Source organism: Caretta caretta, chromosome 8, assembly GCF_965140235.1.
Source record: "Caretta caretta isolate rCarCar2 chromosome 8, rCarCar1.hap1, whole genome shotgun sequence".
Classification (NCBI taxonomy): Eukaryota; Metazoa; Chordata; order Testudines; family Cheloniidae; genus Caretta; species Caretta caretta.
The window spans coordinates 2,306,323-2,333,023 of NC_134213.1; the positions used below are offsets into that span (position 1 = coordinate 2,306,323).

Here is a 26,701-nt window from a genome sequence, read left to right on the forward strand (position 1 = left end):
AATTGTTGTTCCAGCAAATGCTTTGAAACTTCCCTTTTGGTTAAATCTGTTCATTATCAAGGAAAGTTTAAATAGAGGTTTTGGGGCAGTTACGATGTGTTGATGTCGTGGCTGTTAGGGTTTCCTTTAATGGTGTTCTGAATGTGGGGGAGAGCATTGTGGCCTCATATTTTCTGGATAGGAAGGAGGATGGCTTCCTAATTATTCCCCTGGGAATCCTGAGCTTTTCTAGCTGTAGTTTACAGATGTTTGTCCTAGTATTTTAAAGACTGTATTTTCTTACTAGAGAAAGAAGCCTAACTTTGTTTTAAGATCTTGGGTTTAAATCAGAATAAGGATACTAATATGACATCCTAAGTGTGCGTGCTCTCTCGGGTGTTCATCAAATGCGGGTGGGCTTTTGTTCCAGAGGGCATGCAGATAGAAGATTCAGAGTGAGTGCCTTGACTTCTGCAGCCTTGAGCTTTGGTCTTTTAACCTGAAAAAAGGGGAAAGAATGCATAAACTTCAATTTATATACAGTCTTTGCATGGCCCCCTGTTGGATTTTAATTCTGATTATTTTTTCACTGTAATTTTTGAATTTTACTGTATCAACTTATGAATATTGTGAGACATAGGATTTATGAAAGTGTATTGCTGTATTGTTTGAACCATTACTGTATTGGTACTCGGCTCCACAGATTTATTAGACAATTCCTAATAACGAGTTAATACGCAAGATTTTCATTTAAATGTAGTTAGGACTGCAGATTTGCCATGGCATTTTTATATAAAATCATGGAGTAGCTCGGTCCTATGGGGTTGGGCCTGGCTTCCCGCTCTGGGCGTTGTGACCTGGTGCACAGAGTTGCTGCGCTACTCAGGTTTGGCCTGGCTGCACCTCCGTTAGGGCAGGTGGGCCAAATCTGAGCAGCGCTGTACCCTGCTCGCCCTATCGCAATGCCTCTCACTGAAATTTGACCTAGCTGCTCCCCTGTCATGATGGAGGGGTGACCAGGCCAAGCCAAGCTGCAACGCCGTGCACCCCAGTTCGCCTCTCTGTCTGGGCATTGCCGGCCCAGCCCCTTGGAGCTATCACAGCAGGAAAATCACGCACATGGGTATGCACACAAAGCTTGGACAAATGGGAAAATCATGCTATCTGTGACTTTTTCTCCACTGTGACAAACCTGCAACCCTAATTTTTCACTTTCACTAGCACTGCACATAAAACAGGCTCCATTTTAAAAATACAATTGGATCAAATCAACAGTCTAGTAGTAGAGCAAAGTCTAGCCAGATGAAGAGCCATGTTGGGGCACTGAGCTTGCTGACAGGGCTAAAGTGTGGCTTACTGACATTCTCGAGCAAATTTACCCATTCCCCTGGAGCAGTACGGACTGGTTTTGGCGGGAGCTTGGTCCAGTCATCCTTGACTGGTGGTAGGCTCCCCACAGCAGCTTATGACAGTAATAATGGGAGGACCACCACTCTTAGCACCCCTCAAAAAGTTTTCAGGTTCGACCAGGGTCTTTCACATTAAAAGTACAGTATTAAGTGTGACTAATGTACAGATATGCTCTGTACTGTACATATTGTCACTTTATTGAGCATCCAGCTTGCTTTTTATATTGTCTAGTAGACTTAATGTACTAAAATTACAAGAAGCAGGTATTCAGACTATTCTTTCAAATAGTCTAACGCGGTATTGCTATTTAGTTTTAAATCGTTTGAATAACTTGGTGTTGAATCTACTGCAGTTCATTAGCTGGCATGCTGTTTAAGATGGGTGAGGAAGTAGCGCTGGGGAACTACAAACACACCATGGTTGACAGACAACTTTAAAATGTGAAACAGCAGGATTTACTTAGTCAGGAATGCCAGCTGATGTTATGTGCAGCCTTTTGGAATTTTTGAATCACTGGAGAACTTCTGTTTCCAGTGCTGCTGTTCCACTTCTGGAATAACTTGTGGTTAAGACACAGGACTAAGAGTCATGACATCTGGGTTTTATTCCTGGCTCTGGTTTCAGGTTTCCACTCAGAATGTCACTCAGTGATTGCCTCTTTTTGTTCTTTCCCTCTGAAGCACCTTGCTTTGGCCACTGTTAGAAGACAGGATACTGAGCTAGATGGACCTTAGGTGGGACCCAGTATGGCCGTTCTTATGTTCCTATCCAAGCTAACCTGAAAGGCAGATTCACATGCCCCCTCATGAAAAGTAGATGCTCCTCTATTTTATACACAGTTACATCAACCTCTTGCACAAACCATGCTATTATACAATCTTTCACTGGAAATAGTAATGAGTAGTGCTGGAAATTGTGCTTATGTTAAAGAAAAGAACCCTGAATCATTGCATATGCCTTGTTTTCCTGTTGTGCTGTGGTTCTATCCCACAATTGGCAGCATTGAGAATTATGGGGTTCCAGTGGGGGGGGGAATAACAAGCAGGAACTATTTTTATATTTAATTTGTTTTTCATATGACACAAGACATGAAACATCGAGTTGTTTTTTGGTGGGCTTGTTTGACATTAATTGAGGAGACTGATTAACCAAAGTAAATGACAGTGGCATGACACAATTGGGCCAGATAACCGCTGTGTGTTACAACAGTTGACTACAAAGCACCTTTGTTAAAAACGGAAGACCCTTTCTTCCATGTGTGAGAATGTAAAAGTATGAGTCAAATATAAGCACTATCTGAATTGTCCCTTTGTTTAGAAATATAGGTTATTCCTAAGGCTGTTTTAGTCATGGGTATTTTTAGTAAAAGTCACGGATAGGTCATGGGCAGTAAACAAAAATTCATGGCCCCTGACCTGCCCATGACTTGTACTATATGCCCCTGACTAAATCTTGGGCTGGGGGGGTGACCCGGGGGCACCACAGGTGCTGGGGAGGGGCTGGCAGACTCTGTACCTGGATCCGCACCTCCCCATAAGCAGTGACATCCCCCTTCCTCAGCTTCTAGGTGGAAGCGTGGCCTCTGCCCTGAGTGCTGGCTCTGCAGTTCCCATTGGCTACAAACTGCGGGGGCAGTGCCTGCAGGCGGAGGCAATATGCAGATCTGCCTGGCCATGCCTCTGCCTAAGATCTGAGGGATGTTGCCGCTCCCGGGGAACCTCCACCCTGAGGTAAGCGCCACACAGAGCCCTCACCCCCTCTCAGGCCCCAAACCCAAATTCCTGCTGCTGCTGTAGAGGGAGGAGGGTGTGTGCGGTGGCCTGAGACTGCCCAAGCAGCGGCTGACCCGGGAGCTGACCCCTGGGTGAGCCGCACTGGCCGCTGCCGAAGTCATGGAGGTCCCAGAAAGTCACGAAATCCGTGACCTCTGTGACAAACTTGCAGCCTTAGTTATTCCTAGTTGATTGTGAGTGGCTTTCTTTTTTTAACTTTCCAACCTGGATTGGCTTTAGAGCTGCATTCCCAACAGCAGTAAATCTGGAAATCTGATCTTAGAAAATTAGGACATAAATATAAAGCTAACACAAATCATATGAGACATTTTATTTAATAAGAAAATAATTGTTTTTACACTATTCCAGTAGAATGAACGATTCTGAGACGTAAAAGCTGCAGCTTAATAAAGCTTTAATTGACCAAAATTGAGTGCGCACACTCAGTCCTGTCAGCATCTTTGTATGGCACTGCAGCTGTTCGTGGCCTCTTCTGAATATCTGTATCAGAAGATCATTATGCTTGTGCTGCTAATGTAATGTAATAAGAAAATCACTGCTGTGATGTTTCACTAATTTTGGATAAGAAATTAGGATTCTACTCAACTACAAATACTTTTTTTAAAAATTGTGGTACAATTTTATAATGTAGTACTTTACAGATCTGTTGCGCTGTCACAATATAAATTATTTTCCTTCAAATGTTGCTGCAGTTAAGCCTGTAGAAAAATGAATGCATGAGATCTCCTTTGAGTGTGTGTCAGTGTGGATCTACTATAGGTACACATGCACTTGAGATCAGAGTCTCCTGAATAGCAGTGTCTGTCATGGCCATGCATGTGCCCTGTGCCTCTTTGTTCTCCCATCTGAGTACATAAAGGGTGTAGGGGTTGCCACCCTTTCTCAGTTCTCTCGTACCACCCACAGCCATGAGAATGAACCCAGTGAGTGTCTGACCAGCTACTCCCTTTAAAGACATTTACATTGTTGTTGTTTTCTTAACCAGGTTTGTTGAGACTTTTTATCTACACGCTCCCAATCGAGGGATGTTCCCAATAATCCCATCCCCAATCCGTGACACTGTTGAACATTGGTGCGAGGCGCTTTGCACCAACCACCATGCCTCATGGTGGATTCCAAACCCTGCCCGTACTGCCATGGACTGATCCTTATAGGGGATAATTGCTAATGCATATTCTACCTAGGGGAGAGCTACATGTGCTCTGTGTGCAAGTCCTTTTCTTCAGGGTTTGCAAATCCAGGGATGTTCAGCTCAAACTACATCAGCTAGAGCAGTCCACGTGGGTCACTTCAAACCCAGAGGTGATCATCACTACCAGAGCAAGGCCAGCTAAACCAGCATGGGACAGCATTCCTTTGAGGGCAAATCATACATCTGGATCGGGCAGCAGAAAGAAGGCAAAGAGGACTCTGGTAGAACTGGCACTGACATCTTAGGCACTGACCACCTCTGTGTTGATGAAATCTTCAGTGCTGACAGCCCCAGCCAACAAAGCCAGCACCTGCTCCCAGAGGTAAAGGAACACAGACTTATGCAGCTAGACAGAGCTCAAATATAGCTCCAAAACTGAAGGGACGTGCTGGAAGGAAAACATCTCTCCTTCAAGGACAGAGCTCCTACGTCTTCAGTCAGAACGGGAGTGGATCAGGGGACCAGAGACCTGGCACTGCCCTCAATACTAATATCCATGATAAAAGCTAGGCAAGGGCCCAAGATACACTCTGGAGGAATCAGTCTCCTCTCCAGAGACATTTTGAGGACTGAAGAGGTGACCGGCACAGGTGATATATCACCCCACAGCACCGCCGTTCAAAGAAGAAAAGTATTGCTTATCACCAGCATTGAGCAGAGAAGAGGAATTGTGTATAACTGGTGTTGGGAAGAGAAGGACAAATGTTCTTTCTAGAACAATCCTCTAGATTTCTCCTCCATCCTCATGTATTTTAATGCAGATTACTATCTAAAGAGCCCCATTTTAGCATACTTGGCACGTACTGTGATGCCTGAAAATCTGCATTGAGCAAGCAGGGCTGTCACACGTAGAACAGATTTTTGAAGTGTTTGTTTTTACTACTTGAGATTAACTTCTGAATTCCAGAGACCTTTTGCAAATGAGAAGGTGAATTGCAGGGTGAAAGCATAACTGTTTATCAAGTCAGGATAGAGCTGGAGTATTTCTCCATGTTTAACTGGCACAAGGTTGAATCCCAGGGCATAGTTGCATTAAAGCAGTGTGAATTTGTTGGATAACTAGCAGCGAGTCACATGCACTTTCTATGTTCAAGTGAAGGGAAGGACTTTCCTCTTTCATTTGATATGGGGATATCTGTTAATAGGTTGCTTTTGCTTTAACTGGAGTGACTGCTATATTGTCCCAATATGTCCTTTTTATTTGGAGGTGCTAAATGTTCGTATTCTTTCTGCAGAGGTCCACAGATCCATTACCATGAGTACTTCCGCCTGCTTGGGGACAGAACCAGACTTGTCAGTCACTGGCAGCAGGGAATGCCCCGCATCCTGAAGTTTCCTCCAGGTTTTTTTCTGCCTCCCCAGCAGCTAGTGGCTCAGCCAGTCCTCCTCTCTGCAGAGCTTCTCCGAAGGAAATAACAAACTTTATTTCAAATGTTTAGGCTAGCAGTTTGGTTTAATTATGTATTTAGTTTCCAATTGTATCCCAGGGCTGTTTCAGATTTTTAAGAAGACTGTCCTCTCAGCTCTGCTCCTCTTCTAGGTATTTGCAGTGGCTGGCACCCCTGCAAGCTTCGGGGAGCAAGGCAGGCCATGAAAAGCCAGAGGCAAAATGAAGGGTTTGCCTACCCTGTTTCCTCCTTACTGCTTTGGAACTCAGCCAGCTCTGCAGGCAGGATGCTGTCTCCGTCACAGCCTGGTCCAGGTGATGTCACCTTAGCCAACCAGAAGGGTTGGAGAGACTGGACCTGCCCGGCAAGATGCAATGTGGACCTGACAAGATTGCCTCAGCCCCCTCCTTCCCTGGCAGGAATGGAGCCAAAGAAATGGTTCCAGGGCAAGCAGCCCATTTACCCCATCTCCGTAAAGGTGTGAAGCAGGCAGAGCATCAATATATTTTCTCTTCTCATTTGCACTGCAATGTTCCCTATCCCCATCTTTAGTGGAAGAATACTTACATTGGACTTGTGCACGCTATCCTGTTCTTAAATAATCGAAAATGTGTGTGGGTACATATGGGTATGTGAATTTGTCCCCCTTCCCTTTAACTATACATATTCTACTGAGGGAGCTATGCAAATAAATAAATATCAAGAGTGACACAGATACGTAAATTATGTACATCACGTTATTTCAGCTGTCCATGACTTGTTTTTATGAAGCACTATGATAGACATTCAAGTGTTAATGTTAAGTATGAACTTCACCTGGTACTTAGGTTTAAAAACAAAAAAAAGAAATTAGATGAGATGGGGAGCGATGAGGGGTGGGGTTGGAGAGAGGAGTGCCTTCTAGCTATTACACAAAGAACAAAAACTGGCTGGTTTCATAGAACTTTGACCTCTGCTTTTCCTAAATGGTCTGTTGCTCTTGAATCATGTACTTCTGGTGTCTTAAGCTGCTATCTCCTTCCATGCATACTTCAGTTGGTGGCAATGCATTCTTGTTGGTCAAGATAGGGAGTGTTTGGATTTTCATATACTAAATTGAGGAAATTAAATTTCACCACTAAAAGGAAGTGAGTTACTTGTGCAGATGATAAAAATAAGTTATTCTCTTATGTTGGAGTTCTTGGAGACAGCCACATGTGGAATATTTCATTCCAAACCAGCAATGCTGGAATACTATAGGAGGGAAGGGTCATATGACCACTGAAACAAAAATTGTTGCATTATACATAATATGTTAAAGTAGAGAAGTTCACCTTGTTGTAAAATGTTTTCTGATACCCTCCCCAGCTTGCTGGGCTGCATGTCCAAGTTAAAACTACTCAGTCACTAATTTAACTTGAGCACCATTCATTAAAATACACGTTTTGAGAGGTCTGTGTAATTTGTTAATTTAGGTTGTGATCAGCAAGGCATTTAAGCTGGTTCCTAAATTTAAGCATGAGTAGTTCTTTTGAAGTCAAATATGATTTGACACTTCTCCATTTAAAGAGACAGGTTTTTAAAGTGGTACAAATGACCATTTAGTAAAAAGCTGACAGCGGTTTCACCAGCAAATGAATTGGAAGGACATTTTTGCTCATCCCTCCAGTTACAAAACTGCTTGATGTGGAGCTGGGAGGAGAAAAACTGATGGATAGAAAAGAAATATTTAAATTGGCATCACTGAAAAGTGAAATGGTTTCTTTCTAAAACTTTCTTGTAACTTCAGTCTGTTAAATACAGTGTGCCGCAAAGGTGCATATTATATGAAGTAAATTCCTTTCAAGCTGGTTAGAGACTTATTAATTTGTTGTTGTTGTTCATTAGGGATTATGTTAAGAGTGAGTTGGAGTCGGGATATGAAGGGCCAATGTATTTAGAACCTCTCTCCATGAATCGTTTCATGACCGCCTTAATAGGTAAGTGCAGTTTAAACATCTAAGGCGTGGCAGAAATAACTACTTGTTTCTTAATTCTCTTCCTGATCTCTTCTGCATGCACCTTTTTTTAATTTCTTGGGCCTGAGTGTCTCTTACCATTACAGACATTTATAGGTTTTTAAATAGTAATAATATGTATTTTTCCATGGAGATGATTGGATCCATGCTGCCTTATGATGTAATTCTATCTTCGGGGTGGGGGGGTTCATTTACTACAACTTAACTAATAACACATTTCCTTGGGTTGCAACTTTGCTTATAAATTAAAACTTTCACGGTGCCTGGTTTCCTTAATATTAGATTGTAAAAGTTTTAGTTTCACTTGGTTTTTCATGTAACAAAACGAACCTACTAAGTTGTAGTAAAGACAGATTTTGGCATGCTAACCTGATTTGACTCCTCTTGAAGCAACAAAAACATGCTGTCAGTCACTGGAGGCTTCTATCAAAAGTGCAGAGTGGTTTTTTGTATGTACCTACAGAAGGATTTTAAATCTTTTCCATACAGGAGATTAGTGTGGCTGAAAATTTGCCCAGGAAATAGGAATTCATTTAAAACAGTTGATTTACTGAGAGTGCTGGTACAGTACATGTTGGGTTTTTTTTTACTTTTGTCTCTGGCTCCCTGGAATGTGTCGGGGGAGATCTGAGAGTCTCATCTAGGGGCAACAGGTCCCTTGGTTCAGTGTCCAAGGGCAGGAGCAGTGGAGAATGCTATGGTCTGTGTTGCCTTCAAGACTAAGTTAATAAAACCCAGTATGTTGGTAGTTGCCACCCTTACAGTTTCAGTTCCTAAAATTAATTCTCCTCCCTTCCTGTCTCACTGATAGACTAGCTCTCTGACTCCCTGGCTCTGATTTAATTTAACAATGTAATTCAAATCTGTTTGAATTCCTCACATGGAAGGCATTGTAGAAATTCCAAGTATTACCAAGCATGTATGCACGATCGATTCTTCTGTCTTTAAAAGTGCAGAACAAAAACATTCGTTCTCAACAGCCCTGTGGGTTAGGTAAGCACTATTCCCATTATATATAGTCAGGGAAGCTGACATATCTGGAGGTTAAGAGATGTCTTCTACCATGCAGAAGTTTGTGTAGGTGGACCTACAAGGGTGCAAATAACTATTTTAAATTCTGAGTGCCAGTAATATTATTTCCCTAGTTTTGACTGAAATGCAGAGGTTAACTGAGCTTGACTTGATGGCTCGTGAGCTATTCTTTCTCAGAAGTGTTACTCATAACAGCAAATGTGATTTACATATATGAAGATCCCTTTTTCTAGCACTGACTCCATGCAATTTTTCTCAAGATGAACTTTGACCAGTAAAGAACATGTTTTGGTATTAAGGTCACTGAACCCTACCACATTTCAGTGGGAGAACTTAGGAATGTTTACAGAGTATGTTCATAGAATGGTAGGAAGTCAAAAATCTTTTAAGATAGGCCCTCTCCAATTCCTCTTGCTAAGGTCGAAGGATTTCATCACAGTAAAAGCTGTTTTATCTGGCACTTCACCGACTGGAAAGCTCTATAAACCAGCAGTTCTGATCTTCATAGAAATTCTGGTGTATAGCCCAGTTGGTGTGGGGCCAGGGGGGGGTGCGGTGTGCGGACTCTGGGAGGGAGTTTGGGGGTGGGGTTGGGGAGTGGTGGTGGGGTGCCTGATCCGGGGATGGGGGGGCGGGGTTAACCTTAGGCATCTCCCCGCAAGCGGTGACCTGTCCCGGCTGCTCCTAGGCGGAGGTACGGCAGGCGGCTCTGCGTGCTGCCCCTACCTAGGAGCAGCCAGGATAGGTCGCCGTTTGTGGGGAGCAGCCAGAGGTGAGCACCCCCAGATCCAGCACCTTGCACCCTCTCCCATTCTCCAACCCGCTGCCCTGCCCCCCCCCCCCCGCACCCAAACTCCCTCCCTCTTATGTACAGAAATTCCTATAGCCCTCATGTCTGCTGTGTTTGTAAATGGGCTTTCAACAGCCATTTCTTCCTGCAGGCCTGTGGCTCGGGCCAACCATTGCTGACTGAGATTGCTAGTATATACCTTAGTGCTGCAAGCAGTATCATTTGAGGGTTGTCTCTTGTATAAACATGACACCCTGTGAGCATGTTAGCTGGGAAAATTCCAAAGCTAAGTGGCTTTGGAAACTATGCTGCCCACAACATTAATCTTCTTAAGATGTAACCCCAATAGTGTATATTTATTTTAACCACAGTTAAAAAAAACAAAAACATAATGGCTTAATGTGGAAGAAGGGGAGAATTTGTCAGCATCAGCCTTTTGTGGGGAGCTGGAGGGGGGAGGGATAGCTCAGTGGGTTGAGCATTGGCCTGCTAAACCCAGGATTGTGAGTTCAATCCTTGAGGGGGCCATTTAAGAATGTGAGGTAAAAATTGCGGATTGGTCCTGCTTTGAGCAGGGGTTGGACTAGATGACCTCCTGAGGTCCCTTCCAACCCTGATATTCTATGATTCTATGAAAACACAGACAGTTCTCTATTAAATGATTTGGAGGAAAGGTTTACCATGTCAGCTTGCTTGCAACAAGTCTTCTATTAGCTCATGAGCTAGATGATTCAGGCTGCTAAAACTGTGCAGAGGTCTTGGGAGCAGAAAAATGTTTTTGTGCTCTCAGAGCTCAGGCGCTCCACAGGAGACAGCCGTCCTTGTTCCCTACTTTCTCCTTCCCTGAAGAAGAGCTCTTAAATTCTGCAGGAGACAGGGTACATAAGCACTGCTTCAACACATCAGTCAGCCCATGGTTTGCAACTTTCAGAATGCCAATAGACGAGTGGATTTGTTGAGGGTTATTAAGTTTGTTGGCACAGTCTGTTCTTCTGTTTTGACATTCAGAACAAGTTCCTTTCTTTTGACTAATTATATCACCTTATGTTGTCAATGGTTTTTATCACATAATACCACCTCCCCAAGATAATCTGACTGTCTTTCCAAGTTCTTTCTGTCTCTCTCTCTAGCTATCTTTAACAAACATGCTGTTGCTAGCATGGAATGGGGAGTACCTTTTCATCAAAAGTCCCGTCAGAGATCTTTTCATATCCTCTCTGAAGGGGTAGACAAATGACACGACACTGATTTGAGAGAGCAGATCAGAGCCGTGAGATAAAGTACTTGGTTTATTTAATTTGGTGACATACAGCCTCCCTCCTGCGACAAGTAATTTTCAGTCAGTGCTTAGATTCCAAAGGTGGAAGAGGAGACTGCTGGGTATTCTCAGGGAGTTAGCATAACATTGACTTGCTACACATTTGGCATGTTGATTAGTAAGGGAACGTGGTCGCACTACTTTCTGTCAGATGAAACTTAGATCTGTGGTCCTGCTCTTCAGAATCAAGAGAGATCCAGTGACGTTCTTTATAAGAGAAGTATAAGGCTATGTCTACACTACAGACCTTACAGCAGCACAGTTGTACCGCTGCAGCTGCGCTCCTGCAAGGTCTCCCATGTCGTCGCTCTCTCCTGTCGGCATAATTAAACCACCCCCCACGAGTAGTGGTAGCTATGTTGGTGGGAGAGTGTCCTCCACCGACATACTGCTTTCCCCATGGGCACGTCTGTTGGTAAAACTTACGTTGGTCAAGGGGGTGTTACTTCACACTCCTGACTGACCAAAGTTTTACCGACAAAAGTGCTAGTGTAGACAAAGCCCAAGGATACCAAATTGGTGCTGTGGTAAAACTTCACTTTAGATAATTACGTCATGCCTATACCCAAAAAAGATTGGTGTGTGTTTTGGTATTCTTTTGTCTATAAAGCTGGGTTGCCTTAGTTACTGTGAGTCACAGTAACTGGAGTCAATCCAACTTTACAAGCAGTTGAGTAACAGAAAATTGTTAATGCACAGTGATGTGCTGCCAGTATTTTAACCAGGGCTCCCTCAAAGATTTTCTCCCATCTGCTAACAAATTTCATGTACTGGGGACAGAGATGAGAGTGGGTGATGGGGGATGGACAGAGCAGAAAAATGATAGAGGGAGGAATTTGGGGTCTTCATTGTTTCCTTTATCCATTTAAAGGAAAATGTTCTCTCAGAACCATAATCAAGGAAGGGAGGCAGCAGACAGGGCAAATATACTAAGTTTACTTGCTGGAAATGTGTTATTTATGTTCCTGAGAAATATACTTTTGAGAATATAGTGCAAAGTGCAGCTTGAAAGCACAGTTGCCAACTTCTACGTGGTAAATAAGCCCCGATTTTCACAATAAGCCAAAAATCAAGCTAATTCCATTTCAAAACAAGGCCAAAACAAGCCAATCCCTAAGAATCCCAATACTCTGTGACTAGATTCCCCCTGGCGTGCAGTCTGGGACTGTGGTGGGCCTGCTGTGCTCCCCCGACTCTCTCCCCCCCTTGCCCCTGCTTGCAAGGAGCCGATCCAAAAAAAAAAAAAAGCTACAAGCCAAACAAGCTACAAGCCAATTAAGCCAAAAACAAGCCCAATTTCTGCATTTTTTTCCCACGGATTTGGCATGTCTGCTTGAGAGTTGTGTGCAAACCATAAAATCCTAGAAATGTAGTACTGGAAGGGACCTCAATAGATCTAGGCCAGTCCCTTGCAATGAGGCAGGACTAAGTATTCTCTAGACCAGAGGTTCTCAAACTGGAGGGCACAGAAAGTATTTGGAGGTGCGAGAGGAGCTGAGGGGGGGAGACTTGCTGCGCACATTTTACCCACAGCAATGAATAGTCCATGCCACTCTTACTTCTGTGCTCCTGCTGGGGGTGGTGCCTGCCTTCAGAGCTGGGTACCGGGCCAGCAGCCACCGCTCTCTGCTCTGCCAACAGACTGAGCGGCCGGAGAGTGGTCTCCGGATAGCCCCCCAGCCACTCCTTCTCTTCCTCCTATCTCAGGAAGAAATGACAGCACAGTTGGGCTTCAGCCGTATGTACATATGTGGGTGAAGCTAACGGGAGGGGCGAAGAGATGATTTGCCCAGTGGTCGTAGGGCTTGTTCCAAGGTCCTTCCTTTCAGCGAGCAGATAGAAGCTATACTTGGTGTGTCAGCCTTTTCTCTGATAAAACTTCTTCTTACGACACTCCGTGAGATCGTATCCAGCATGCACTCTGAGGGTGATGTCGTGTGTGAGCCTCCGAAGATACAGGAAAATCCAGTTTCATAACAGGTGTGCTGTAGTTAGCAGAACTGTCATGGTAGAACTGGATACTGTTAGATGCTTTACTGGAAAGCTAAATTAAGATGTTTTTCCTGGAGGAGGTGAACAGCTTGCTATAAAATATTTTGTCATGTTTTCAGGTCAGCTGGTGGTATGCACCCTGTGCTCCTGCGTCATGAAAACCAAACAGATCTGGCTCTTTTCTGCTCACATGCTCCCTCTGCTGGCGCGGCTGTGCCTCGTCCCTCTGGAAACCATTGTCGTCATCAACAAATTTGCCATGATTTTCACTGGCTTGGAAGTGCTCTATTTTCTGGCATCAAATCTTCTAGTACCATATAATCTTGCGAAATCTGCATACCGAGAGCTTGTCCAGGTAGGCTGCAAGTGGATCATAACAGGTTCATTGGCTTCAGTTGTGGCATTACTTCACATTTTGTGGTCTGAAAAACCAGTCATTGCACAACGTTGTCCATGGCTCAGCTTTGGGAGTTAATTGTGCTTTCCTGTCATTCCATATTGTGTGTGTTTTAGCAATGTCCTCTTCCACTTTTTTAAAGTTACATTGCAAGACAGCATAGACTAGCAGTTAGAGCAATGACCTGGATTCTAATCCTGGTTGATCACTAAACTTATGCGACTTGCTTGATCTCCAGTTTGCTTAACCCATGGTTTTATTGGATGAAAACCAGGGCCTCGGTAGGATGGACATTAAAGTTGCTAAATCTGAAATAAGCCCCTCTTGGAAAGCAAACTGCACCCACAAAAACAGTTGCAGTAATTCTGGTGTATATAATAATGCCCTGTGTAGAAAAGTGGTAGTTTGTAAGTATAGCTTATCTTGAGCTGGAAATGAGAGATCCAAGAAGAAACATGAAACCAAGAATAAACTATGAATAACTTACACTTCTGGAATATTAAAATGCATTAACAAATTTGTACACACATAAGCATCAGTTTGGAAATTCACTCATAGCAAAGGCATCCATTTTCCCATTGATGTGTGTAACTTTCATTAATGGCAGTTATGCAAGTCGGTTGAAAGAGAGACTTCAAAATTGGCTTACTGCAAATCAGAACAGACTGAAACATGGGGAAGCTTTCAGACAGTTTTAACAAGGAATTTCCTGGCTTTTGTCAGGCAGAGTAACTCTTGTCAAATTTTTCAACCAGCACCCGTTTACAAACCCCAGCTGTGCTACAAACCCCATTTGTAGCTTGATAACATGGGTTATTATACTCTTTGGCTGCAGAGAGAGACAGGAATGAACACCAGTCCCTATGAAGTGCTCCAGTTCGGCCAGACATAAGTCCCAAGTTGCATATGTTGGCCCAGCAAAATGCAAAGTGACTGGGAATAATGAAGTTACATGTATCAAGAGGGAATGGAGAATTGACTGAGACTGCAGTTTCTATGCAGAATATGAAGATAGGCTGTCTCTCCAATGAAAACAATCCATGTCATCTCACTGTTTTTAAAAATAGGTTCTACCACACATGTGTGTAAGGCGCTCTGACCTATATGGACTTCCTTTGGAAACTCTTCAGAATTACGTGTCTGGTTCTAAACATGTTCCAAAAACTTTTGCTTGGCCCCTTGCTGAGCAGACAGTGTTTTAAAAGTGACCTGGAAAGGGAGAAAAAAAAAATAAAATTTGGCTTGCACTCTGTTTTTACTGCTGTGTTGTATATAAAGAAGCCCTAAAAGGTTTCTGCAAAAAGGAATTTTCTTTTTCCCTTAATATTCTGATCTGATCTTGCCCTCGAAATCTTTACGGCTTTGTCTAGGCTAACCATTTGTCCTACAAACTTCCTGTTGTTGCTACCAAATGTGGTAGAAATGGTGGGACTATTAGTGTGGATGAACATCCTGCAGCCACTGGTGTTCTCACTACTTTGTTGCCTAACTCTGCTTAGGGCAGGTCAAAATGACAGAGTGGTAAAAGCTCTACTCTGCACCAGCAACGTCCCGCAATGTAGTAGCACTAGTGGGATTGTTTTTAGTAAAATTCCCTACTGCAGACAAGGCCTATCTGAAACTTGGGAATTTTGTTTTTTCTTAACACCTATTTAACCTCAGTGCCTAACACGTTTAGTTGAAAAGATGTCTTTGTCAAAGATTCATTGCTCTTCATTTAAGTATGAAAGCTCACAAGGCAAATCTGAGAGACCTTCTCCCAAGAGTAGAAAAGACCAGACTTGAGACTCTCCACATTTCTGTGGTGGTAATACAAAATCAACAGTATAAGTCAGCAGGGTGTTTTGGGAAGATGGTCATTTCTGTACATCGCAAAGAAGAGCAAAAAAAGCCTGAAATCCAACATAGTTTTGTATGTAGCTTACCAATAAACCCATGTTAAACCTCATACTGACTTTAAAAGCTTAGATCAACAGCTAACACTTGAAGTGCAGTGACATCATAAATGTACTGTCAACACTTCTTTCTTCTCTGGCACTTGTGTTAAGAACACTTGAATATGTTGAGGTTGTTTTAATGCCATATGCATGCTCGAAGGAAAAGCTACTCAAGTGTTTGTTTTTGTCTATTCTCCTTACCACTTTATGGGCCATTCTAAGTGTACTAATTAGATTGGTTTTTAAAATCACTGTAAAGATTTGAAAGGTAAGTGATTTTTTTTTGGGGCTGCCTCACTGACCCCCTTTGTCTTTGAAATCTGTGTTTACTAGTCAATGTAGTACTGTTTTGGCCTTAAGAAAAAATATTCTAGTATAAACTCTTCAAGGAGCATTGCTCATGCCATGTTTCTACCAGTGCCCTGTGCAAATCAAGGGCATAACTTCTCATGTGTGGCTATGGAACAATTTGGAAGGTATTAACAACATGCTGCTAGAATAATAAGCAGCTACAGCTGAGAATAGTAGTGTGCAATGTATGCTAGAGAGAACTGGCTGGAATTAGGAGAAATGTTAATGTCTCTGGTAATCTTTTTTTGGAAGGTGCTTCTGAGGCAAATTGCCTATGCCAGCCTCAGCAAATGGGAACAGTTGTAATTGTGTTGGGCTGCATATTATGATTATAATCTGGTTTAATTGAAAGCTGGAAAAAACAAGAAAATCAGCCTTCTAATTTTATTTTTAAGGAGCTCACTAATGTGGAAATCTAGAGCCTATTCCCTACTCCAGAAACAAAAATCGTGGTGAAAAAATTGGCCCCCTTTCAGACCTGGTGTAAGTAGATGCAACTCCATTGAAGGTCAAGGAAGATGAATCTGCTTATACCAGATTGGAGTTTTGCCCTAACCTGATTTTAACATGACGTACTCATCCTTTGTCATTACTTGTGGTAGTTGCTGACTTCAGCATGAATTATTCAGTAATAACTTAATCAAGTAGTTGTGACCTCACAGTTGTTGGAGGCTTTGCAACTGTAGTAGTGCAAACAGTTGTTTGTAATACCAGTGGAAAAACTTGGGAGAAGGGGGATATTAAGACACCCAGGCCCAATGTTTAACTTCATCTTCTGAACCCAGCGGTTCAGGGGACTAAGCCCAGGGGGAGGATGGGCAAAAGCAACTTTTTGTCCTTTTATGCATCCTGGATTCTGGACTTTGGGGGCTGGTATAAGTTTAGAGCAACTTCAGGGGCTGCCTACAAGTTATAGAGCTTCCCAGAATCCCCCATGTTGCTCAGTACTATAGGTGCACCCCCTCTCTGTGTAGGGGTGCTTATGCTGGTCCCGTTCTGCTCCTGTGCCACAGGAATCTTTCGCAGGGACACTGCAGATCCTTTGTAGAGCCTGAGCAGGGGCTGCTTCTGGCCGCCAAACTAGTCGGCTGCTTGTTAGTCAGCTATGATAGAAATTACATTTACAGGACCTCACTGTAATATGTTGTAACATTTGCCAGTGTTGACAGGGATTTGCAAATAATATGATTTGCCTACTCAATCTTTCACTCTAAAATACTAGTAGTTACATGCTTGTAAAGTACAAGTTTTTTCTCTAATTCTCTTTTCTTTTAAAATACAAACTTACTTTTCGGCCTGAAGGCCGCATCGGGTTTCGGAAATTATATGGAGGGCTGGTTAGGGGAGGCTGTGCCTCCCCAGACAGCCAGGCGTGGCTCGGTCCCTGTTCCCTATTCTCCCTCCCTCCCCCCCCCGCTTCTTGCCCCCTGACACCCCTCCCCCCGAGACTCTTGCCCCATCCAACCCACCCTGTTCTCTGATGCCCCCCGGGGCCCCTGCCCCATCCACACCCCCCACTCACTGCCACCCCATCCAACCCCTCTTCTCATTCCTGTCTGCCCCTCCGGGACTTCTGCCCCATCCAACTACCCTTCTCCCTAACCACCCCAGGAACCCCTGCACCTGACTGCCCCCCACCACCCCATCCAACCCCCGCCGCTCCTTCCTGATTGCCCCCCCCCCGGGACCCCTGCCTCCATTCAACCCCCGTGTTCCCCGTCCTCTGACCGCCCTGACCCCTATCCACACCCCTGACCACCACCCCGAACTCCTCTGCCCTCTATCCAACCCCTCTGCCCCCTTACCTTGCTCCCTGGAGCACTCGTGGCTGGCAGCGCTGGCTGGAGCCAGCCACACACCGCGCAGCACCGAGCACCAGGTCAGGCTGGGCTCTGCAGCTGCGCTGCCCAGGAGCTTGCAGCCCCCCCGCCCAGAGCATTGCTCTCGTGATGCAGTGAGCTGAGGCTGCGGGAGAGGGCGTGGGGGCTAGCCTCCCGCGCCAGGAGCTCAGGGGCTGGGCAGGAGGGTCCCGCAGGCCGGATGTGGCCCCACGGGCCATAGTTTGCCCACCTCTCTCCTAGTGGGTACTCCCTAGCCATTGTGTGATTCTTGTCTTGGCTGTGAGAAACAGACATTTGATTTAAAATAAAGCCATCTGTGGAAGTATTAGTGGTGAATAATTTCCCTGTCACTTTTAAGGGATTAGCCTTCCAGCTTTCTGAAAATTGCTCCATAGTCACCTAGTATTAACATTGTACAAGCAGTAGCATAAACTTTAAAAGAATTGCTGTCCAGACTGTAAGTCACATGTTGCAAATGTGCCAATTTTTAGATATTTAGCCTCTGCTCTGACAGGTGTCTGAGGCACTTAGCACCTGCCTTTAACAAAAGGTCAAAGAAATACAAAGTCACGAATCCTTGTAACTGACCCACTTGTGCCACATGAATCTGACTCATGGTTTGAATTGCAAATGAATTGAATGTTTGTTTGTTTTTTCTATTCTGTTATCTCTGTAAACATACAGGATGTGAACAAATACAACAAACTGGTCTTGTCTTTACCTTGCCCAGGTAGTGGAGGTGTACGGTCTCCTGGCATTGGGGATGTCTCTGTGGAACCAGCTGGTGGTCCCTGTTCTATTCATGGTGTTCTGGCTTGTCTTATTTGCTCTTCAAATCTACTCTTATTTCAGCACACGAGATCAGCCCGCCTCAAGAGAGAGGCTTCTCTTCCTCTTTCTGACAAGGTAATTAACTAGTGTCCATAAAAAGCTGTTTTCTGTGCATGCATTGTTTGTATTCCTGAACTAATCTACTGTCTTCTACAGATGGAATGGTTTAAATCAGCTGTCTTCTTCTAGTCCCCAGTAAATATTTGTCCATCATGCATATTAGTTCAGTGAAGCCTTCTGCTTCACAGCAGCTCAGGAGAGAGGGGTATTAACAGAACTATGGAAAAGCTCCCAGTGAATACAAAATATAACTTGGTGATGGGCAAACCACTGTACACTCAGAGCTTCAGTTCAGAAGTTTGGTAGGGCTTCAAAAGATTTGACTCAGCAAACTCAGATATCACCAGCTGAGGCTAGCTAGCGCATTCCTCCTCTGGTACTTGTCTGTAGGATTGTGTTGAGGAATCAATGTGTCTTTTGGGTCCTGGAGGCTTTATTTTCAGCTGTGATATGCAACACGTTCTGGAGTGCATTGAAATCCATGCCATAACTGAAAGTTTAGCAATGAACAACGACCATGGGGAATTCCATCCACAATGATATCAGCAGAATCAGAAATAAAGCACACATGGGAAAAAAAAGTATTTTCTTCAGGAAGAGGAGACTTGGGTTATCTTTCTGATGGTGATCCTAAATATCCCAGTATGCTACGCTGTTCCCCAGTTGGATTCTTCTTGGAATCTAGCTTTCAGGGTATTGGACTGGATTCTCTAACAAACTATTTCTGATGTTTGGTTTGTTCTGAAGGGTGTCTTTATTTAGCAGTCCACATTCTTATGGACCATTTCATCAGCAGAGGGACATTCTCAGTACCTTGGTGCTTGGGAACTTTTCATACCTCTTCCCTGTCTTGTTTTTGGCATTAATCTTTCTACAAGGTTTAGAGAAAGCATAGGAAACCTATTCCACCCTGTCTCCAGTCATTCCCTTACTAGATTATGACTCGCCAGTCTTTCCCTTCACCTTCTTATTGCATTTGGGACCTTGTCTATCAACTTTGTGTGGTTTAGTAGAAACATTGCCAGCATCTTCTAACTCTCTGTAAAGGTTTTGTTTTTAGAATAATCTGTTTGACACCACAGTCTCAGGATCAAGGTCATAGAACATTCCTGTCACTTACCTTTCACATATGGCCCTGTGTCCATCACAGTACTCGAGTCTTCTGATTTCATTGTCAACTTAAAATAAACAGAGAAACTCCAGGGGTTTGATCACATTACATATTAAAATGAATAGTACAATGAGTATTGTATTGCATTACAACATTAACAGAGGTGATTAGTTTTCAGTCTCTCCCCCTCCCCCCCCAAAAAAAACCCCAACTATTTTACACCTCCACTGAAGTTTTAATTTTGCACAAAGTAGAATATTGACTGTACCTAACTGTACTGTAGCAGTTGCCAGAGGTGTGGACTGCATGACCTAATAGGTCTCTTCCATCTCTAATTTCTGTGATTGAGTTGAAGAAATTGCTGGGTAGATGACAGGTTTTTTGCTGCTTGTGAAGAACTGGAAAATTTGACTCTTGTCACTAGGGTCAGAAATCTGAGACCCTTGACAGCAGGAAGGTAAGGAATCTGGGGATGATGAAATGACTCTTCCTCGCAGAGAAGACCCACTAGCTCCCACATCACTGAGTCATTTAGGCTCAGAGCTCCCCACCGTGCCTGATACAGAAGCCTGTGCACTAGTGATGTGTGCAGTCTGTCTGGCCGTAGGCAGAGAGCAGAGGCTTCTACAGCATGGCCCAGCAGGGGAACTTAGATTTTTCTGACACGCCTCATGCATTTGGCAAATATTGTGGCTATTGCTACATGCACAAGATCTCCAAAAGCAAAGATTTTTAATGCCAGATTGACACACTCCGTGCAAATATCCCTGTTAATCAGCGTTGGTCTTTGCAGGCATGAACCGTCAGTATTCCAGTTACCGAAATTATTTAAAGTTAAAACACAGGTTTACCTGGTGCAGTCTAAACCACTTCCAGTTCTAGTGTTTAGATTCTGGAATTGTGCCATAGAATTGAGGGGCAAGAGTGTGAATGATCATGTACCATCCATGTACATCAGGTAGAACTTGCCTGCCAGGTATCAGAATAAATCTGTATCTTCATAATAAGTGAGAGTTAAACGAAATGCCATCTCTAAAATATTACTTGCTAGACTTTCTCTGTACAGCCCAAAACATGAAAGCACCAGACTTTTTCTCTTAGACTCAATTTCATCACGCTCTGGGGATGCGTTTCCTCAAGGCATCCTTCCTGGTGGGTTTTTGGCAATTGCTGTCATCTTTTACCTGCCTGGGAGCAACACACACAACCAGGAAACTTTTATGCCAGTGTTGTGGGGGCCAAAGGTGCATTGCTTTGCCATGGTAAGAAAATGCAACAGCAGCACTCTCTTTCTTCAGAAGAGAAACAAGCTCCAGTAGCAGGTTTTATCTCTGACAGCCTAACTGTTTAGGAGAGGATGTTAAAATATCATTTTGTTAGACAAGCTAAGAAAGATTCTCTAGTCAGCCAGAAGACTTCACTGTACTGCAGTCTACTTAGTAAAATGGAAAAATGTTTCTCTGCCAGAAAAGAGCAGTCTGGGCACACGTGCCCTTTATTAGCGGTAATGAATTATTTCCTAGAGTGTACAACTCTGGAATTCAAGCAAGAGCATTCAGAGTGCATTTAATAGCAATGTTAAGCTTCCACAAATGCACAACAAACAATAACAATACACAGCCTTCATTGTATTTTTTTTTTTTTTTTTTTTTTTTTTTTGAAGATGGCAAGAATTCAAACCTTCAGGACAGTTACAAGCTCACACCTGGGGGCACATAAGGATAAATCTGAAAGCTCTCCAGTCAGTCCTTTGTTTGAGGTTTTTAAGCTCCTCTGAGTCCCTTACACAGTAAATTATCTCCGCTTCAACTTCATTAGTAAGGGTGGTAGCATGCTTGCTAGAGGGGTTGAAAGTTCTTTATTATGGAGCCTACCTGGAGGCTCAGCTATCCTGGATCAGACTTCCCCTTAACTATAGTTCCTTCATTCCTGACAAGTTTGGAAAAAAACCTGAAGTTATTCAAAAATACCTCACACAGCGGGGCCCTTAATCTTAAACAGCGCACATGACCAGTACTGAGAGGGACAAACACCAGCGCAAGCACGGTTCCTGGAAGATAGTCATCCCTTACAGGGACTTCCACCTTTTTTGGCCAGTTCTTTCCTATTTGTAGTCACACCAGAGCAACATACTGGGAACTTGGAGGAGTCACTACAAGTCACATTGTACCACAATCATCGGGCATAACTCTTCTTTTCCAACCAGTTAGACAAATCTGTCTCATGTGCACATTGAGCTTTATGCTTATTGTTTTGGTACTGTAGACGTGCCCTTCTTTGCTGAGAGCTCTGGTGGTGAGGAGTGTTCTTAGAAGCCAGTGTTCCATTACGGACTCTATGCTTTCTATATCTGTAGGCCACCTTCCGAAAGGGCTTGTATCACTCCCACTGGAGAATAGGGAGGATTTGATGAGTTATCGGGAGTACCCCTTGATTGTATGATGAATGAGACTCTTCCACATTCTCTGCTTTGGTGTTCTTTCAAAGACAGCTACCATTCATGTGCAGAGGCATAGCCAGGAAGTTAAGAAGCTTCTAGTGAGCCTCCTATTCAGCTACAAAAGGCTTTCATGCCCTATCAAATAGGGGAGGAGGGATATTTTAACTTAAAATGTTGGATTGCTGAAGAATAAGCAGAATGATCTGTAATAAAACTTGAGATGCTGTATTACACAGACACTTTAAAAAGAAATGACCTGCTTTTATTGTGTTACCTCTCTGGTGCCGTATAAAACATTAAAAATGGACTAAGAGTACCAGTGCATCTATTTATCGTTTCCTTTATTCCATCTAGTTTTTCTGACACATGTTCTTTCTTGGAGCACTTTGCTTCTACTTGACCCAGCAGTGAATTAATCAGAATGCTGCAATGTGGCATCCTAGTAATTTCTCTGGGAACAGCCTGTTGTCCTGAAGGAACCAGGATTGCTGTTGTAGCCAAAGGTGCCAGAACATGGCCCTGAGTTGAGTAGCTGAGGACTCCCTGGTGTTAGAGAAAGCAAGCATAGAGCAGCTCTACACCACTGCTTTCCAGCTCTGCTGACATTGGAGGTGGGAGGATGTATAGCCATAGTAGCAGTGTGATTGATTCCCATTAAAGGCCGTTGTACTCTGGAGAAACAGACTGCGCTGGGCCAGGACTGCGGAAAACAGGCCCCAGGATGAGTGAGCTGAAACGGCTCTCTCATGATTCCTCAAACTTGGCTGCACCCAGCTCTTGTTGCAGCTGAGGGTTCACCTTGTGACTTCACTGTAGTAGCAAGTCAAAAGAGAAGTAGGCCTGAGAGCGAGAGCATCCTGTGTTCTCACTCAGATAATTGTTTAAAGGCCGTATGTCTCTTATTTGAAGTTTGTACTAGGCCTCTTTTGTGGGTCAGCAGTAGTTGAATATCAAGATCTCAGATCACTTTTCAGACCAGAATTATGAAAAACGTTACAATTTATTAGCCGTTTTAATAACCGTTTATATGAGCACTCTATAGTGACTGGCATCCTGGTAGTATTGCAGTGTGTGGGAACTAACCAATCAATCAAATTGATCTGCTGTAACTTTGCGTCATCTTGTGGTAACTGGATTGAAATGTCATTAAGTGAATTGAGTACATCACTTTTCCATGCCTGAGCATGAGTACTCTTCTTTATTAAAGTAAAAGCAAGATAGCACCACCATGTGGGGATGTCTTGAAGCACAATCTGAATGAGCAATGGGGAACCACATAGGCTTGCTTATCAGCTGATAGACATAACAATGCGTTTTTGTGACTGAGTAACCGTGAATCTTTGACCTTTGATGTCCGAGGAGAAAATAGTGAACTTTGCTCTCGTAATTCTGTCTCAGTAGAAGAACGTGCATGTACTTGTGGGGCTGCTCATGTTCTGTTTTTTAAGCCAATCCAGATGTGATTTCAAACCAGCTCAGACTCTTAATTGAAGAAATCTTTTTATTAATTAAACTGTGTTTTTCCCCCAGCATTGCAGAATGTTGCAGCACTCCATATTCACTCCTGGGGTTGGTGTTCACGGTCTCCTTTGTTGCTTTGGGAGTTTTGACTCTCTGCAAGTTTTACTTGCAGGGCTACCGAGCGTTCATGAATGACCCAGCTATGAACAGGTAAGTGCCTGGCAGCATATTTAGAACTACGTAGCACTGAGGTTGGCATTTGTTAAACTGAGAGTTATTTTAACCCGTTATAAACGCCTTAGGATGCATAGGAATTCTGACATGCTTCTTATTTATTAGCCCAAATACACTATTTTAAAGGGTTTGAGATGGAAATGTCTATCATGAATCTTAGAATGGCAGTCATGCAGTTCTGTAATACATACAGTGCTTCTCTTTGGGATTTTAGATTCTTTGCGGTGTCGTCATGGGGATCAGTGACTGAAGGAATCTAAAAATGTTTAGAAAAACTAAATGCTTATGTAGTTATATTTTAACTTCCTGGTTCATTTCCCCCCATGTAACTACATGTGAAACCAAACTAATCTTTTGTGGAAGATTTGCACTGGTCAGCTAAAAGTTACTGTGGTAAACTGCCGAAGAATATAGGCAACTTGTTTCTCTTGTGCTTCTCATAACTGCCTGACATAACATTGGGAGTTTAGTTGTGGCCCTGTGGGTTTGTATGTTAGCTTTTACCAGGAGGTCAAATGCTGGTTCAAGCCACAAGTGAAGGACTTGTTTGTACTTTGGGTTCTGAGGTGAGTCAGTGGGAATTGCAGTGAGGATAAAGTGAGGCTGCCCAGGAATGGTGCAGAAGCATTGTGGGCGTGGGGGAGAACCAGTCATGGGTAGTCCACGCTGCGCTGTAACTGCTTCAAGACCGTGCTGTCATTGTCTCTACGTCAGAAATATTAAATTCACTTTCAACTTCAAAACCACAAGAGTGAAAGTGGGACATTCAGGGGACTCTTTGTTCTAGAGTGTCTGTTAGCAACATTGGAAGTTGTGCTGTATGTCTAACTCTGAATTCATTGCTTTCAAAGTGTACCCAAGTGGTAGGACTTCAGACAGGAATGTCATTAAAGGAAAAGAGAGACAAGGCAGGTGAGGGAATATCTTACACAGAGTTCTTCAGGTCCCGACCTGAAGCTTGTCTCTCACCAATACAAGATATCACCTCCCCCACCATGTCTCGCTAATATCCTGAGACCAACATGGCTACAGCACCACTGTATACATTAAAGAGTAAAGGTCAGCGAAGCCTCTACAAGCTACAAAGAAGTATAAGCAGTATTTTTTAAAGAAATATATCAATGTTAATTTCCTGAGGTCATACAAGGCAGAAAGAAATCTTAAAATAGAATCAGAAACAAAGGGCTAGACAAACTGTTGATTTCATACATGCCAGACTTTTATTTTAAGATGAAGCAAAATAATTAACCCTCTGCATTTTATTTTCACTTTCTCTTCAAAACCCCAACCCAAAGGGGGATGACAGAAGGAGTCACTCTCCTGATCTTGGCCGTGCAGACTGGTTTAATCGAGCTTCAAGTTGTCCATCGGGCATTCCTGCTTAGTATTATTCTCTTCATTGTGGTAGCATCCATCCTTCAGTCCATGTTGGAGATTGCTGATCCCATTGTTCTGGCACTGGGAGCTTCAAGGGACAAGTAAGAAATGCACTTTCTAAACTGAAAGCTATTTAAAACTCTTTTTTGTAGAGGTGAGCGCACTAATGTATGGCTTGATAGCCTTGTGGGCTACCAAAAGGTAAGTTAAGGTGGTCCACATTCTTGTAGACTAAAGAATAATAAGGTTAGTATACAGACAGTTCTCATTTCTTTGCTCCTTCTCCTTATCTCCTCCCTGCTCCTCCCCCCCCACCCCCCCACACACAATGATGATCACCAGCACAGAGATGCTTTGCAACATGATTCCTTCTGCAGAAGGAAAGTGACTTGAGTCGCATGGTCCTAATGAAGACTCATCTGTGAGCATGTCTTACAGTCTGCACAGGATCATGTTGCTCTGCAGCCACTGGCCTCAGGAATTGTGTGGGTATTACATGACGGAAGGAAAGTCATCACCCTGCACTGAGAGACACAGAACGCTGCTCTTGGCTAAACAAAACCACAGTTCAGCATGTCACGGAGACAGCCAGTTATTTAATAGAATCATGGGGAAAAAATTCTACCAAGTTGTAATAGTCCATAGATTAACTTCAGGATCCCAGGCTTGTGGGACCGGTTGTAGTCCTGGAATGGGAGGTGTCTATGGAGAGAACCTGAGGAGTGGAAGAAGGGAGTCTTGTGGATGTTTTGATTTGCTGGGTTTTTTCCTGTTATCTTTGATTTCTTTGTGTTTCTTTAAGGAGCTTTATTTGTCTTTGGTGTTCTGGCATGAAACTGCATTTCCTATGTTAATTGCATGTCTCTCTTCCCCTTATGTAATCTGTAAGCGTTCTAAATAAAAGAGGAGGTTTATTTATATCCAGTGAGTCTGTTCGGCTCAGAGGTTGCTTGTGGTCAACACAGTCTCTGTGGCATGTTAACTCTAAATATGCTGACGAAAGGAAAGGGAGTAGAGCCAGGAGATAGTATTTGGTTCTCAAACAGATAGATAGTCACTGGTAGCAGAAAATTGTAACGGTTTGCCAGGTCCAAAGCTGAATTTGTAGGGAGTTCTGAACAAATGAGGTGGGGAAAGCCCCTCCGCCCTAACCCAGAAGGAATACAGGTATTTACAAAATTCAGTTAATTTTAGAATTTTTTTCTTCTAACCTTAGTTGCAGTCAAATTAGGGTAATTCTCCTCTCTCCTTTCTTCCCTTCTACTATCGTTTGTCAGTTTCAGTGTATCTCTTATTTCTGGAACTAAATGTGTGTAAAAAGAAATCAGAGAGAGCTGCCAAGTAGCATAGCGAGTAATGACTAGAGGCACTGGAAAGATTTCCAAATGGGATGCGAGTGAAGAGATTAGGACTGTGTAGGGGAGAGATTAGTGATAGGGGTCTACAAAATAGTGAAGAGCTATGCCTTATAAAAGGGAGAGGACAGCTGGCAGGGCTTTCGCTCTGAGACTCTGGAACTTGCTCCCCTTTGATCTGAAATAGCCTGAATTTGGTTTCTTTTGGGGAATACTGCAAGAGACACCTATCTGAAAAAGTCTTTGGAGAAGGCTGAGGGTATGCTTCCTTGATCACGGAGAGGTAGATGGCTGGGCTGTTTGGCTGAGTTCCTGTGGAACCAATTTCAGTGCTGCTGAGGTTTAACTTAATTGTACTTATTTCATGATCAAGTATGTTAAGATAACTAGAGCCTTGGAATAGATGTCTTTATTT

At 43.4% G+C, this 26,701-nt stretch overlaps 1 protein-coding gene across 2 annotated transcripts in view; it reads left to right on the forward strand.

The window, feature by feature from the left end:
• The window catches only part of RNF145 (ring finger protein 145), a 58,877-nt gene that overhangs the window by 27,122 nt on the left and 5,054 nt on the right, over nt 1–26,701 (forward strand). Inside the window, exons 1-6 of one of the 2 annotated variants that reach the window (XM_048860539.2) lie at nt 3,865–6,240; nt 7,629–7,720; nt 13,011–13,246; nt 18,148–18,323; nt 23,390–23,530; nt 24,850–25,032. In XM_048860539.2, the coding sequence (XP_048716496.1) occupies nt 7,672–7,720; nt 13,011–13,246; nt 18,148–18,323; nt 23,390–23,530; nt 24,850–25,032 (785 nt within the window). In that variant the 5' untranslated portion in view covers nt 3,865–6,240; nt 7,629–7,671. Of the gene's footprint in view, nt 1–3,864; nt 6,241–7,628; nt 7,721–13,010; nt 13,247–18,147; nt 18,324–23,389; nt 23,531–24,849; nt 25,033–26,701 lie in introns of those variants that run through there. The other variant, XM_048860537.2, reaches the window with a different exon arrangement.